The sequence below is a fragment of the Somniosus microcephalus genome, chromosome 7, assembly GCF_052327205.1.
Source record: "Somniosus microcephalus isolate GS21.2 chromosome 7, FLI_Smic_1.0, whole genome shotgun sequence".
NCBI lineage: Eukaryota > Metazoa > Chordata > Chondrichthyes > Squaliformes > Somniosidae > Somniosus > Somniosus microcephalus.
In genome coordinates this window covers 18,208,621-18,222,776 of record NC_140993.1, presented here as the reverse complement: position 1 = coordinate 18,222,776, position 14,156 = coordinate 18,208,621, and the positions used below count along the sequence as shown (strand labels likewise).

General features: G+C 41.1%; 1 protein-coding gene across 1 annotated transcript in view; it reads left to right on the top strand.

The window, feature by feature from the left end:
• LOC147114544 (serine/threonine-protein kinase 3-like) overlaps nt 1–12,610 on the top strand; it is a 226,758-nt gene extending 214,148 nt beyond the window's left edge. Inside the window, exon 5 of the mRNA XM_085992282.1 lies at nt 5,270–12,610. Within this exon, the coding sequence (XP_085848408.1) occupies nt 5,270–5,428 (159 nt within the window). The 3' untranslated portion in view covers nt 5,429–12,610. The remainder of the gene's footprint in view (nt 1–5,269) is intronic.
• The last annotated feature ends 1,546 nt before the right edge of the window (nt 12,611–14,156 follow it).

Genomic DNA, 14,156 nt, shown 5'->3' with positions numbered 1-14,156 from the left:
TGGAAAGGTCTAGGTAAGAAAATTTAGTTAAAAACTAGTCGGTCTCCTGTGACGTTGCGCCCAGGGAATCACAGCAAAGTGTAGTCTTCAGTAGAAGTGGTATAAGAGAGCAGGGGATAATTGGACCAAAGCGCAAAGACATAATTCAGTCACCATTTTGAAAGTCATACATATATTTATTTTATATTATTCATAGCTAACTAACTAAACACATGGCAGATTGGGAAATAAAGCAGTTAGTTGGAGCATAAGAATTTCTATGCAGTACAGGCTGACAAGCTGAGAGATGCAAAACCAAGGTGCAAATGTTAAACATTAAACCACTTGATAATTATATTTTAGAAGAAGGTAATTGAGGACAGGGTATGTGATTTATGGAGCAGGTGAGAGCACATATACATAAGAAAATATGCAATAAGAATAGAATATGAGCCCATCAAGCTTTTTTCTTCCACAGAACCTGTACAATCCACTCAATTTACTTCACCTCCAAAGTGAAAGATCTATAGACTTCCTCCCTGATCCTCAAAGATATTGGAAAAACCCCAGCAGATTTATTTAATCTTACCACTTCCATTTTTTCTATTGCCAAGCCAGTTTTTAGTTTCCCCTTCCACACTCTATTTCTCTCTACCTTCCTGAAGGAGCTGAAAACATGCTACCATCACTGGTAGCCCTCCAGTTCCTTGCCCAATGTCCATTCCTCATGGTAGACTTCATCAGTAGGGGATCATTGGATAGAAATTAGATACAAGAACCCTGGCTACTTTTATTTTTACCACTGTAGCCCAAGGACACGCAAGCCAATCACAGAAGTCCCACTGTTTTCTGAGTTCAGTTCAACAAATTCAGTGCAGAATGGGTTTGAAACTGGCATCTGCCTGGTATTTAGTGCTCATCACCTCACAATGGGGTGCATATATCTACCAAGATATTTTTTTAATTCGTTCCTGGAATGTGGGTGTCGCTGGCAAGGCCAGCATTTATTGCCCATCCCTAGTTGCCCTCGAGAAGGTGGTGGTGAGCCGCCGCCTTGTACCGCTGCAGTCCGTGTGGTGAAGGTGTTCCCACAGTGCTGTTAGGGAGGGAATTCCAGGATTTTGACCCAGCGACGATGAAGGAACGGCGATATATTTCCAAGTCAGGATGGTGTGTGACTTGGAAGGGAACTTTGAGATGATGGTGTTCCCATGCACCTGCTGCCCTTGTCCTAGGTGGTAAAAGTCGCAGATTTTGGTTACTAGAAAACAGCATGTTAAAAAGGATCTTTGCAACTCCTTAATTTTTAAAACAAGTCCTGTTGGTGAGGTTGTGTATTTGTGGTGCATGACGAGCAGACAGAAGGTTTCTGAGCTTTAGTTAATTTTAGTTTGTTTTTAGCAAAGCAATAAGATAGTTTAATGAATTGCCTGTTCTTTTAATTTGATCTTACTGAAGAGACAGTGTCCCAGTTATTACTCTAAAGATGTTAATGTTATTTTAATAAATCAACTGAGATTTACCCCCCAGGTATCTGCTGTAGTGGATGAATATAGAGCAGAGCATAAATTTCATTGTGAAGAGTGCAAAACAAGAATATTAAGACCAAAGAAAAAACACAACCGAACAAGATTATCTTTTTTAATTTTACTTCACAGATGTAGATTAAAGAATTTAATGATGCACCATTGCTAATTTCATATCATCACCATTAAAGATGTGCAAATAATCATTTTTGTAGATCTAAGCAGATTCACTTTGAAAATGCCATTAAGAGCTGATTTTTATTAGCCCCAGTGCATCCACTTCAGTTGATGGTAGTCTTGTTTTTCTGTGTCCTAAGTATGTTTTGCTGCCCTTTTCTCTATGGATTTAGTTAGGTTTGCTGAGCAGTTCATCATTTCTGGACTTTTTTTCCCCTGCCAATACTTTCCCTCATTATTCTCAGCTCCTGCAGCCATTTAAATGGCACCATGGAAAGTGATGAGGATGGAGTTTTCTTTGGGGATTCTGAATGCTTTGCATGTTTTAGATGAGGGGGGAGGAGGCCACGAGGGGCCAACAAATGGACGTGAAACAACATCTGAGGCATTTTGTCCACATTTGTCACTACCTCAAAACTTGGTTTACAGACCCATGTACACATACCTGTATGTATTAGAAGGCATCTGTATTTGGTGCCTCTACTTCAGAAGCCAGCCTGCCACACAGTTGTACCACCTGTTGCAGGATGACCTATGGACAGTTTCTGGAACAGGGACTCTGGGACTCTGCCTTTCTCTGGGACTCTGCCTCTCTGGGACTCTGCCTCTCTCTGCGACTCTGTCTCTCTGGGACTCTGCCTCTCTCTTCCCATAGAACACAATTGTTACTGTGATTTCTGCACAAAGTATTTTATTTCACACATGTGGCTTAAGAAATTTTCTATAGTATGCTATCAGATCCTTCCAGAGGTTATCTGCCACATTAGACAGTTTGCAATGCGCATATATATAAATCAAGTATACTTGCACTTTCCCTGTGAAAGGGAGGCATCAGCAGTACAGGGTACAGAGCTCTCAAAAGGCGACAGTGCAAAGCACCACAGATGGTACCCATGTGGGCATCAGGCTTCCTCATATCAACCCCATAGCCTACATAAAGAGCAAGAGTTTGCACTTAGTTACAGTGAAGGTGCTGTCTGACCACAGAAGCATTATTATGCATGCCAGTAGCCACAATGCCTTTCTTGCATGCCCGAGTACACTGTGCTCGGATTGTTTGAAGGAGAGGAAATACTGAAGGGCTGGTTCTTGGGAGACCACGTCTAACCTCTGCATCCATAACAGCTGATCCCATTTAGAAACTCCTGTGACAAAAGAGGAAAGGCTTCGCTGGAATTTTTAGTGTTGGATATGATTAAATTATTGATTCTCCAATTAATTATCACAGCAAAAGGCACTCTATCATTTACACTGCTAGATAAAAGGGCTCTGTTCTGGGTCTGCCACTCAAACGATTTGACTATGATATTGAGGAGGATACTTCTACTAAGATGAAGTTATCTGATGACACCAGGCTATGGGGTCAGGTGACAAGTATATAGAAGAGGAACTGCATTTGAATGAATCAGCACTATTGAGCAGATTGGCTAAGGAATGACAAGTGGATTTAATGTGAGTAAAAGTATAAAAATATGATGCACATGTTCATAACAAAGAACCTTGTTTAGCTCACTGCTGAGGCAGTATTTGAGCTATTGTGTGCAGTTTGGACAGCTTATCATTAACAGGGCATGGCTGTGTTCAGTAGGATTCAAAGAAGAGTGACAAGAATGATTTCAGGGCTTAGGGCCTCTCCAGTTATGAAGAGAGGCTTACGGAACATAACTTGCTTTCACTGGAGAAAAGATTGAGCGAGGACATGATCCAGAACTTTAAAACACCAAGAGGAATGGGTAATGTAAATTGGCTATAGTGCAGAACGGGTGCTCAGCGTTTTTGATTTTCCCCTGCGGGATTCTCTTCTTGCAATAGGACCATCAGTGTTTATGGTCCATCTTCTTGGCTTTCAGCCAGTTCTTTGTATCCTAAAGGTAATTTTACAACAAAAAATAACGGCAGTGTTTTACGGGTAACCAGCAATCCTTCACTGACGGCTGGAGCCTGGCATTCCAACTCCTGAGCTTCGTGGTGCTCCCAATGGGTCATCACAAACATATTTTGTGCTGTCATGCCAGATCAGCTGATTTGAAAGTGGGCTCGCGTTGCTCCTCAAGAGCAGTGGTCCTGGTGGCTGTGCACAGGGGACCACATTATCCACCCCATTGTGTCTCGGTACATCATGGTGCTGCACCACTTCACAACTATTGCAGCAAACGCCTTATGAAAACTAGAACCATTGTGTGCAGATGTTGAGCTATATATTCAGCATTTTAGTAAAAACATTCCTATAGAGTCATTCAGTTCCCTAAGATCTAAGGGACAATTTTAATGAACAGAAAATCATGACCGAATGGGAAGCCCACCCAGCTCATGGTAGCTGAATATACATTATCAACACACGAGCAACTCTCTTTCAGCAAAGATCTATAATGTTCAAAAATGTTATTTTTCTTTTGGTTAGTAATTTAAAACATTTTAAAATTCATAACCTTTTGAAGACGTTTTATCTAGAATATTGTTTGGATATTCTTTGCTTAAGCATTTGATTCTCAACTAATTGAGACCAGATCTTGGCACAGCCCATTGGTGATCTCAACACCCTGTAACATGGAGTGGGTGCACATTTGTACCTGGGTTCACCAGATCTTAAGCTCTCACTCTTAATTGTGCCACTAGAGGGAGATGATGAACAATAGACTCAGCTATTATCTGTATGTTGGGGATGGAAAGAGATTTGTGAGTGAGGTACTCTGTGCCACTCATCATATACCCATTAGTACCTAGCTCAAAAGTGGCGCTCATATCACCTAATCAGCTCTCTGAGATTAAATCCCATCATGACTAACGTTCCTTGGACTGCCTTAAAATTGTATGTCATGCTATTCAATTCATCGCTAAAGTGTTATCTGAAGGTGGGTGAGGGGGGGGGGGGAACATTCTTGGTTCATTCCCTTCCGAGACTGCTCAAACATGCCTCTTGACAAGTTAACTGAAGTTTAGCATGGAGAAGGAAATGGCTGGACTGTCCCAGCCTCCTGACACAAGAAGGGCAAGAAGAAAGGAGGATAGTCTCAGGATAAGGGGTTAGCCATTTAAGACCGAGTTCAGGTGGAATTTCTTCACTCAGAGGGTTGTGAATCTTTGGAATTATCTACCCCAAAGGGCTGTGGTTGCTGAGTTGTTGAGCATATTCAAGGCTGAGATAGATAGATTTTTGGACTCCAGGGGAATCAAGGGATATGGGGATCGGATGGGAAAGTGGAGTTGAGGTCAAAGATCAGCCATGATCTTATTGAATGGCAGAGCAGGCTCGAGGGGCCGTATGGCCGACTCCTGCTCCTATTTCTTATGTTCTTTTGATTGGTTGGAGGGGGTGTGGAGGGACAAAACAGGGCATCACTGTAAAGGTAAAAAGAGAATAATTAATGGTCTTTGTTGTTTTAATTACAAGGTGCAAGGTTTCTATTTGTATTGTAAACACAGAACAATGGTATAGTTGATTGATACCAAGCTTAATTTTCAGTTACAATTTATTGTAATTTGACAATAGATTATGCTACTCTTTACAGGAATAACATCTTCATTGTGTAAATCGCATTTTCCTTTTATAGATGTTGTTTTCCATCATTACTTTTCTTGTTTTGTAGTTGAAAAACCTGAGCTTTGAAGAACTACAAATGAGGTTGAGTGCACTGGATCCAATGATGGAACGAGAAATTGAGGATCTGCGCCAAAGATACCAGGCTAAACGACAGCCCATTCTGGATGCCATGGATGCCAAGAAACGAAGACAGCAGAACTTCTAGCTGAATTCATCAGGCATTACCCACATCCAACAGAACCTACCCAAACTATCCTGGGTGACGTGGCCTATAATATATTTATAATAATATGTACTGTGAGAACATTTAAAGAACCAAAAATACTTAAACACTGGTAGAATAATGTTAACTATGATCTAGAATTTAACCTATCAGCATTGAAGCAAAGAGTTTTAATAGCGATGTCTGTATGTCCATTTTGCAGCACTACTTGTCTTTTCTTCATCTCCACAGCTTATAATGATATTGTGACTCAGTTTGGAATCTGGATCATTGAGTATTAACATCCTCAAACACCAACAAAGATAGCAATGCCACGATATTTGTGACCAGCATTTTATTGCTGATTACGTATGCTGGGGTACCAAGAAACACTGTTAAGCGTCTGAAGATTAAAACTTAGCCTGTAAGTAAACAAGGTAGTAATCTCAGACTCCCCAAATCAACTTCTTAAATCCACCACCAATTCGTTGAGAGTGTGTCAATTTGGCACGATCGTAATCCTTGACATGTAACAACTGGATTTCTGTCAACTATACCTCTAATATTGTGCTTTTCTGTTGCAAGTAATTCCACAATGTGCTGAGGGTACTGCCACTTGGTAATCTGCCCTCAAATTTCAGACCACCAATGGCAGCTCTGAAGTATTTGCAGAAGTACACATGCACAGTTGTTCAAAAGTCACAGTATGACTTTGAAGTTTCTGGCTCTGGATGTGCCCAGATGTTGGGATAGGTCTGCATAAGCCAGCAACATAAAAATCGCATTCCTGATCTGTACAGATAGGTTGAACATTCAATACTGTTTGTGTCGAGATGATGTATTAATATGCAGCATCATCTGCCACCGGTGGCAACTATTTACTTGATGTCAGCAGTGGCACAGAGAGAAGCTATCCCTTAGAGAGAGCACATTGTGTCACTGAAAATACTCGCAACACTTCATTTATATTAGAACAGCGAGTCAGGGTTGCTTCTGGCAACAACACTGTGATATGAATACAGATAATTGTGTCCACCTTAGCTCAATAGAAGATTTTAATCCTGCTGGTGCTGCTAGATCTCTTACATGTTTAGTTATGATGTGCACACCTGATTTAATGTATTTGGGTAGACTTATTGATTAAAGTAGACTTTGACCCACAAACATTTCAACACTAACTAATACACAGGAATTGGTGATGCATTAACTACTACCACTACAAGATGAAACAGAATGCTTTATTGCCCCTCTTGAAAGTGTACAGGGACCAGATTCCCAGAACACACAAGCATGCTAAAGATTATAGTTAATTTATTTTTATGTGACGACTGATTTTTATTGGTGCACACGGGTACTTGAAGAAATCAGTAGGCACCAATTTTTTTTTGTTGCTTTTATTATATCTTGATGTCAATAGAAAGTATCTTATTAAAAGTTTATTTCTCAACTTATTAGTCTCACATTTAGTGTGTATACCAAGGTGAGCCTTGTCACGATAGCAGCAGGCTGTAACCGGGTGCGCTGACTGGATTGACTTTGTTGACCTCGAAGAGGAGCTTCCTGTGATGTAGATGCCCTACAGAAACGTAAGACATTTCTGCTGTTTCAGCTAAACTCTGCGGATTTTACTCACTGTAGGTCTTAACATTTTACAAGTCATTATCCTAAATATTGATGCCCTAAAGATTTGTGGCGACATTTGTAAACAGGGTTCTGTGAGGTTTCCTTCTAGCATTAACTTCCAAATATAAACTTAAGATTTGATTGAACCTATCAAAACATTGACAGGGAAAAATTGGGTCTCGCCCCCTTTGGGGCGCTAACTTCGCCGGAGCACAACTTTTAACGCCCTGAAACAATTAGCTCCCCCGTGCCCAAAATTCAATGGTAGCACCCCAAGCAGGAGGCGGGGCACTACTAGAAGGGCTCCCCCTCACTTTTGGGGCATTCCAGCCCAATATCGCGGCGCGACGTGCCGCAGCGCCACGCGCATCGGCACGTCGCGCCGCGTTACTGCAGGCTTTCCTCCCTTTATTAAAGGGGAGGGGCCTTGTGCAGCGCGAACCGAGGCCCAGCTGGGCCACCAGGGAACGGGGTGCCGGCAAAAGAGCCCGGCGCTCCAGAGGAGTGCCGGGCTGCCCGATCGCGGCCAGCACCCCACGGGAGGGCAAAGGGGGCAGGTGCTGGCAGGCGGCCAGCAAAAAAAATGGCCGCCCGGCACCTCCCCTTTAAATATCACCGCATGTACGCACCTCCTGACCTTGTTGGACATAGCGTCCAGCGGTACATCAGGCAGCGCGACTGAAGTTTACAAGCGGGGCGCTGCACACGGTAACGATGTCATCGCCGGAGGTGCCGCGGGGCGCTACTGGTTACCGCTGCCGCTAACCTCCCGCTGAATTTCGCAGGAGGCGCTAGTGGTGCCGCGCCCGGGCGCTAGTTGCTTTGCGCCTCCTTAGGGCGCTAAGGGGAGGCACAAAGCAACCCAATTTTGCCTCCTGTACCATTTGACAGTTTGGGTGATGTTCAGATAAGCACAGTTATAACTTATGTTATTTTAAAAATAATGTAATGTTATTGTTCATTTAACTTTTAAAACCTTATTTATTCAGTGGATACGAACCCGGGCTCCACTCCCTGTGCAGAGCCTCACTAGCTGGGAGCATGGCGAGATCACTCATCATCAGAGGTCGATTCTGCCACCTGTTGTTTTACCTAGCAAGGCTCGATGGATTTGCCATAACCTCGGCAATGACACAAGTTAGAGTGCCCAAATGACATATGCAGCGGCTGCACTCTGCTAAGCATATGCAGAAGCCACTGTTTGTCCTTATAATATTAGTGTATATACAAACCTGAAGTGCTAATTTTGCTAAAGGATAAATTGAGATGACACTGGAAGTTGACATTCATTTGTCAATTGTCAACTGAGATTAATTTTAGGAGTAACTTTAGAAATTGGATAATTCATCTTTTGTACTGTGTTGAAATTAGTCTAATTAATCTGTCGCGCAGTGTGGAGTTTTAAAAGGTTTTCCCCTTACGAATCAAGAAATCAAACGGAATTCAGAAGAAACTTCTCAATCAAATAGGGAATTCAGAAGAAACTTCTTTACCCAGAGAATGGTGAGAATGTGGAACTCACTACCAGAGGGAGTGGTTGAGGTGAATAGCATAGATATATTTAAGGGGAGGCTAGAAACATATGAGGGAGAAAGGAATAGAGGGTTATGCTGATAGAGTTAGATGAGGAAAGACGGGAGGTGGCTCGAGTGGAGCATAAACGCCGGCATTGACTGGTTGGGCCGAATGGCCTGTTTCTACGCTGTATATCATATGTAATTCTATGAATGAACCTTTGTGTGCTGACTTATCCAATCAAGACAAAGATGATGATCAATTAGTCAGCTAGATTTTTCGCTGAGGTAGAACTGGACAATTTACTTCACTTCTAAACTAATCTAATTGTTCCAAACTCATAATTCTCTTTGATTACCTTGCATGCTGCTCCCACTACAGTCCTTAACTCTTATCCCACTACATGTAGCTTTTGACGGTGCATTCAAATGGGGCTTTCAGCTGAAGACTCAAACTCTCATGTAAACAGTGTGCAGCATCCTGATAGATGAGGACTACACAAGTGTTTTCTGGGAAACTGGGCAGACAATACTGAATTGACTGTGACAAAGATGAAGGCTTTTTCTTGTGTTTAAAGAAAAGTGGAATAAGTGTACATACAGTCTTATTTGAAATTTATTATTCTAGTAATAAAAAAAGTAGATTATAGTTTAAACTTTTAAATCTCTGTCCATCTAGAAACTTCAATAAAGACTTTTGATTGCAAGAATCACAGCAAATTGCCAAATTGAAATTGTTTCAGTGCCTTTTAAATAAATTCAGTTGATTGATGAATTTTGTTTCAAGTTGGGATGAGCTGATAAAGTGTGATGCTGCTCAGAATTGCCTTCTCTCTCAAAAAGGACATGCACTATACAATTACTGAGTTTGGCTAAACTAAACCCAGCTATTTGCACACTGGTCCCTTAGATGCATGCCCACCAGGACAGGCCACTCCGAAAGAAGTAATCTCGCACTATAACAAACCCAATGTGAACTATAAGAAAGTGTTCTATTGAAGGTTCAGTTCAGGAAAATGTACTGTCTGCTTTCACATTTATAAGGTAGCTCATGCGCGACATCACAATATTAACATGGGGTGACAGTGCAGATTAGTAGTCCAATGCTATAGTAGTCTCACCACTTGTTAAACATAGAGATCTAAAAAAATCGTGCTGTACATAAACCTTTGAAGACTTCAATACCATTTAATCACTATTCACATCCAAAGTAATTTAAAATGGGAGTGCTTCTATTTTATTCGGAATTGAGGTTATACAGAGCCATGCCCATGTGCCTGTGCTGCAGTGTTGTGTTCTGCATTATAATTTTTAAGAATGTGGTTTTAGCTTGTTTTTCCAAAAAGCGATGAAAACATGCTACTTTCTCAATGATTAACACCAACAGCAAAGATCATATGGTTTTGTGAGGCTTTCAATTGTGACAACTGTTCTGTGAACTGTCATGGTGGCTTTAGAGTTAGGAAGGTGGAAACCACGAACTATTGATCGATCAATACTGTGTATTGCAAAGTGCTCTGCGTGTTACTGATGGCTTTAGCACATTGGAGAGACTCTTCTCTTTATGGGAAGCTAGATAAGTACATGAGGGAGAAAGGAATAGAAGGATATGTTGATAGGGTGAGATGAAGTAGGGTGTGAGGAGGCTCAAGTAGAGCATAAACACCAGCATAGACCAGTTGAGCCAAATGGCCTGTTTCTGTGCTGTACATTCTATGTAATTCTATCCCCCCTTATAAAACAAGTATAGTATCTATCTCATCAAAGTATTAGTGATATTTGTTATATTTTGACAAATAGTGTGAACTGTCCTGATTTCTAATTTGAGAACAGATCAAGCTTAGATATATCATTTAAAAAAATGTTGCTGACAACTAAATTCTTATATTGCTCTGAAAATGTAGTTCTCAAATTTCAACGGAATGAATTGCAAAGAATCACTCCTTGAGTTAACAAAACTCTTTAAGTTATTCAAAAACCGAACAACTTGCATTTATATAGCGCCATTAACATAGTAAAACTTCCCAAGGTGCTTCACAGGAGCATAATCAGTCAAAAATTGACAAAACAGAACAGTAATTCAGAAGACTTTCTGCATTCATTGAAACTATTGGGGAAATGTCACTTCCCTCACTTCCAGCAGGGAGTTGAGGTGAGCGCGTAGGAAGTGCGGTTTGGAGAGAAGAGGCTATAATGTTAGCACTATCTCCGATCCACATTCTCTGCAAGCATGACTCCTGACTGGGATCATGGAATTACCCCTTATATTGCCTTTCCATGTTATCTGGTCAGTCAGATCATTGTATAGGGTGACATTGAACTTAATGAAATTATCACTTACTCAGGTACCACAGTTATTCAGGATATTAAACAAGCAAATATGGTCAAATAAATTGCATTTATTTGTTGCTCTGCACTGTTGAACCCTATGTGGCATGTTTTACTATGCCTACATATTGTGTACAATTGTTGAGAATAAGCTTCAGCTAATAACTGATCAAAAAGCGGATTCCAATATATCACTGTATAATCTGCTTTAACAGTGCATCAAAATGCCAGGCCAAAATCCAACAATTTCACTTATTTTCTGTGAACTGTTTTGAATATTCGTGTCTATTCTGTGTGAGTATCTGACAGTCTAACATGCATTCTAATGAAAACTGAATACTCTTGGCATGTCTTAATTATCACTCAGGCACTCAGCATAGTATTGTGAAATTAAGTTAATGCTCCTCTTATACTAGCCTTTCACATCAACACTTTCCGCAAGGTGCCACTAATAAAAGTCTGCTTATACATCTCTCCTCTCCAGCGCCATGCTGCCTTTTCTTGTGTCCATAGCAGTGAGACTTCCACAAGTCTTGATCGTTGTTCCAACTGATGCATTTAAAGGGAAGCTAGATAAACACATGAGGGAGAAAGGAATAGAAGGATATGCTGATAGGGTGCGATGAAGAAAGGTGGGAGGAGGCTCGTGTGGAGCATAAAACACCATCATGGACCAGTTGGGCCGAATGGCCTATTTCTGCGCTGTACATTCTATGCAAAGTAATTGTGATGGTGTAGTGTTGTGCCGGCAAACAGCAGAACTCCTGTCCACACACTTACCTTCTGCTGCCTTATGAATTTCTGTTCTGATTTCATCAGAATGAAAATAGCCAACAGTCCAAAGCAAAATGGCAATCAACTTCCAATCCAAATACATGTGTCTAACAGCACCTCAAATGAATGCAGATGTTTAGAATTTCAGCAGGTGCATGTGTGGAATGTATTACTGGTCTCCATAAAAACATAAGAATTAGGAGCAGGAGTAGGCCATACAGCCCCTCAAACCTGCTCTGCCATCCAATAAGATCATGACTGTTCTTCGACTTCAACTCCACTTTCCTGTCCGATTTGCATATCCCTTGATTCCCCTAGAGTCCAAAACTCTATCGATCTTGGTCTTGAAAATACTCAACAACTGAGTATCCACAGCCCTTTGGGATAGAGAATTCCAAAGATTCATCACCCTCTGAGTGAAGAAATTACTCCTCATCTCGGTCTTAAATGGCCGACCCCTTATTCTGAGACTATGCCCCCTAGTTCTAGACTCTCTAGCCAGGGGGAAACAACCTCTCGGCATCTACCCTGTCAATCCCCTTCAGAACCTTACATCTTTCAAGCGATCAGAACATCTGCAGATTTCTAGAGTTAATTCCTCCCGGTGATGGTGCGTTTCACTTATTCTGCTATCCATGCACGAGAACTTTATAACACACTCACAAATAAACAATCATAACCCATTGTCACCAGTTATCAGCCACCCCTACTGACTTGAATTAGTAAATGTATTTATCCGTGGTGTTGTCAATCTTTCTTCGAATCTAAATGTTGGATTATTTAAAAAAATTCAAATCATTGGTTATGGCTTGTGTTATTTAAAGTAAAAAAATGATGTGGAATATTTTGAATTTCACATGGTCATTTCCTTAATATGGGACACTAACTTATTTTATGATGTGTATTTTCCTATATGTCAGAATAAAGCAAATCAATATCTACAGCAGTTGGGTGTTTTTTGATTGATGTTTGTATTTTAAGCGTTATCAAATGGCAGCTTACAGATTCTAATCACTAACTCAAAATCTTGAGGCTATGGTTCAAATCTATGCCAGAAAATTTATCAATTTATTGACTATATCAATTAACCCAGATGGATATGCAACCACTGCACATAACTAAACTGAGTTTCAGGCATCAGGTTAGAATATAACATGCAGATATTACTGGTCATTGCCTTTGTAGTGTACAAGATACAGATGGAAACCAATATTGTATTTAGTTTTATTTCCCTCTTCCAGTTTTCCGTCTGTCTCAATTTACCCCACCTCTTTTCTTGAAGGCAATGTCTTATGCTGGCTACAGTCCCATAGTCAACCGCAGTTCTTGTGAACCTGCTCAGTATATATCTCTAGGCTGTTCAACTCCAAGGCCGGTACAAGTAAGTTAGACCTTGTTCTTAACCAGTTTTTAAACATTCACATTTGCAGCAGGGCTCCCAGAGACAGCTATCCGGAGAAATGGGCAATTTCTTTCCCTTCCCGGCACAGAGGCCAGTTGTTTAACTCCCACTGCTACGCTGACTAAGATTATCTCATTGAAAACAGACCAAGGAACAGACATTCTTCTTGATCAATAAGTGTCAGCCTTGGCTCGGTCGGTAGCATCTCGACTCTGAGCCAGAAAGTTGTAGGTTCAGGTCCCACTCTAGAGACTTGAGCACAAAATCCAGGCTGACGCTCCAGTGCTGTACTGAAGGAGTGCTGCACTGTCAGATGAGATGTAAAATTGAAGCCCCGTCTGTTCTCTCAGGCGGATGTAAAAGATCCCATGGCACTATTCGAAGAACGGAAGGGGAGTTCTTCCTGGGTGCATTGGCCAATATTTATCCCTCACCCAACACCAAAAACAGATGATACCCTAATTTTCTCATTGCTGTTTGTGGGACCTTGCTGTGCGCAAATTGTCTGCCGTGTTTCCTACATTACAACAGTGACTACATTTCAAAAAGTAATTGGCTGTAAAGCGCTTTGGGATGTCCTGAATTCATAAAAGGTGCTATTTAAATGCAAGTCTTTCTTCATTCTGCTCTGGTTGGCTCAGAGAAATCGTGTGTATATTTCTACCATGCCATCTACTGAGATAAGAAGAAATTTCAATACGTGAATTAAACTGGTAGCAGTAAAAAGTCACAAAAGCACTAACAAAAATTAAAGAAAATTAGAAACCCTTAAATTCCAAACCATCTTAAGATTCATCAACCTGTGTGTACAAATCAGCATCATCTAAGTCATGCCCAATGTCCACATAGTAACTGTCATCATTGTTGCTTTCTTTCTTCGACGCTAGTCTGGCTGAGGTTGATCTCCCTCTCACAGAACGTCATCTGCTGTGCTATCCATGGACTTTGATGTGCCGCATTTCTTGAAGCCGTGCACAATAATCTGTGGATTCCACCTATCTACTATTTACTGGATAGCTTCTTTCCAAGTTGGAGTTCACGTACAACCTCCAGCAGTGAAGATGTGTTCGCTATCAGTAATCCAACTATT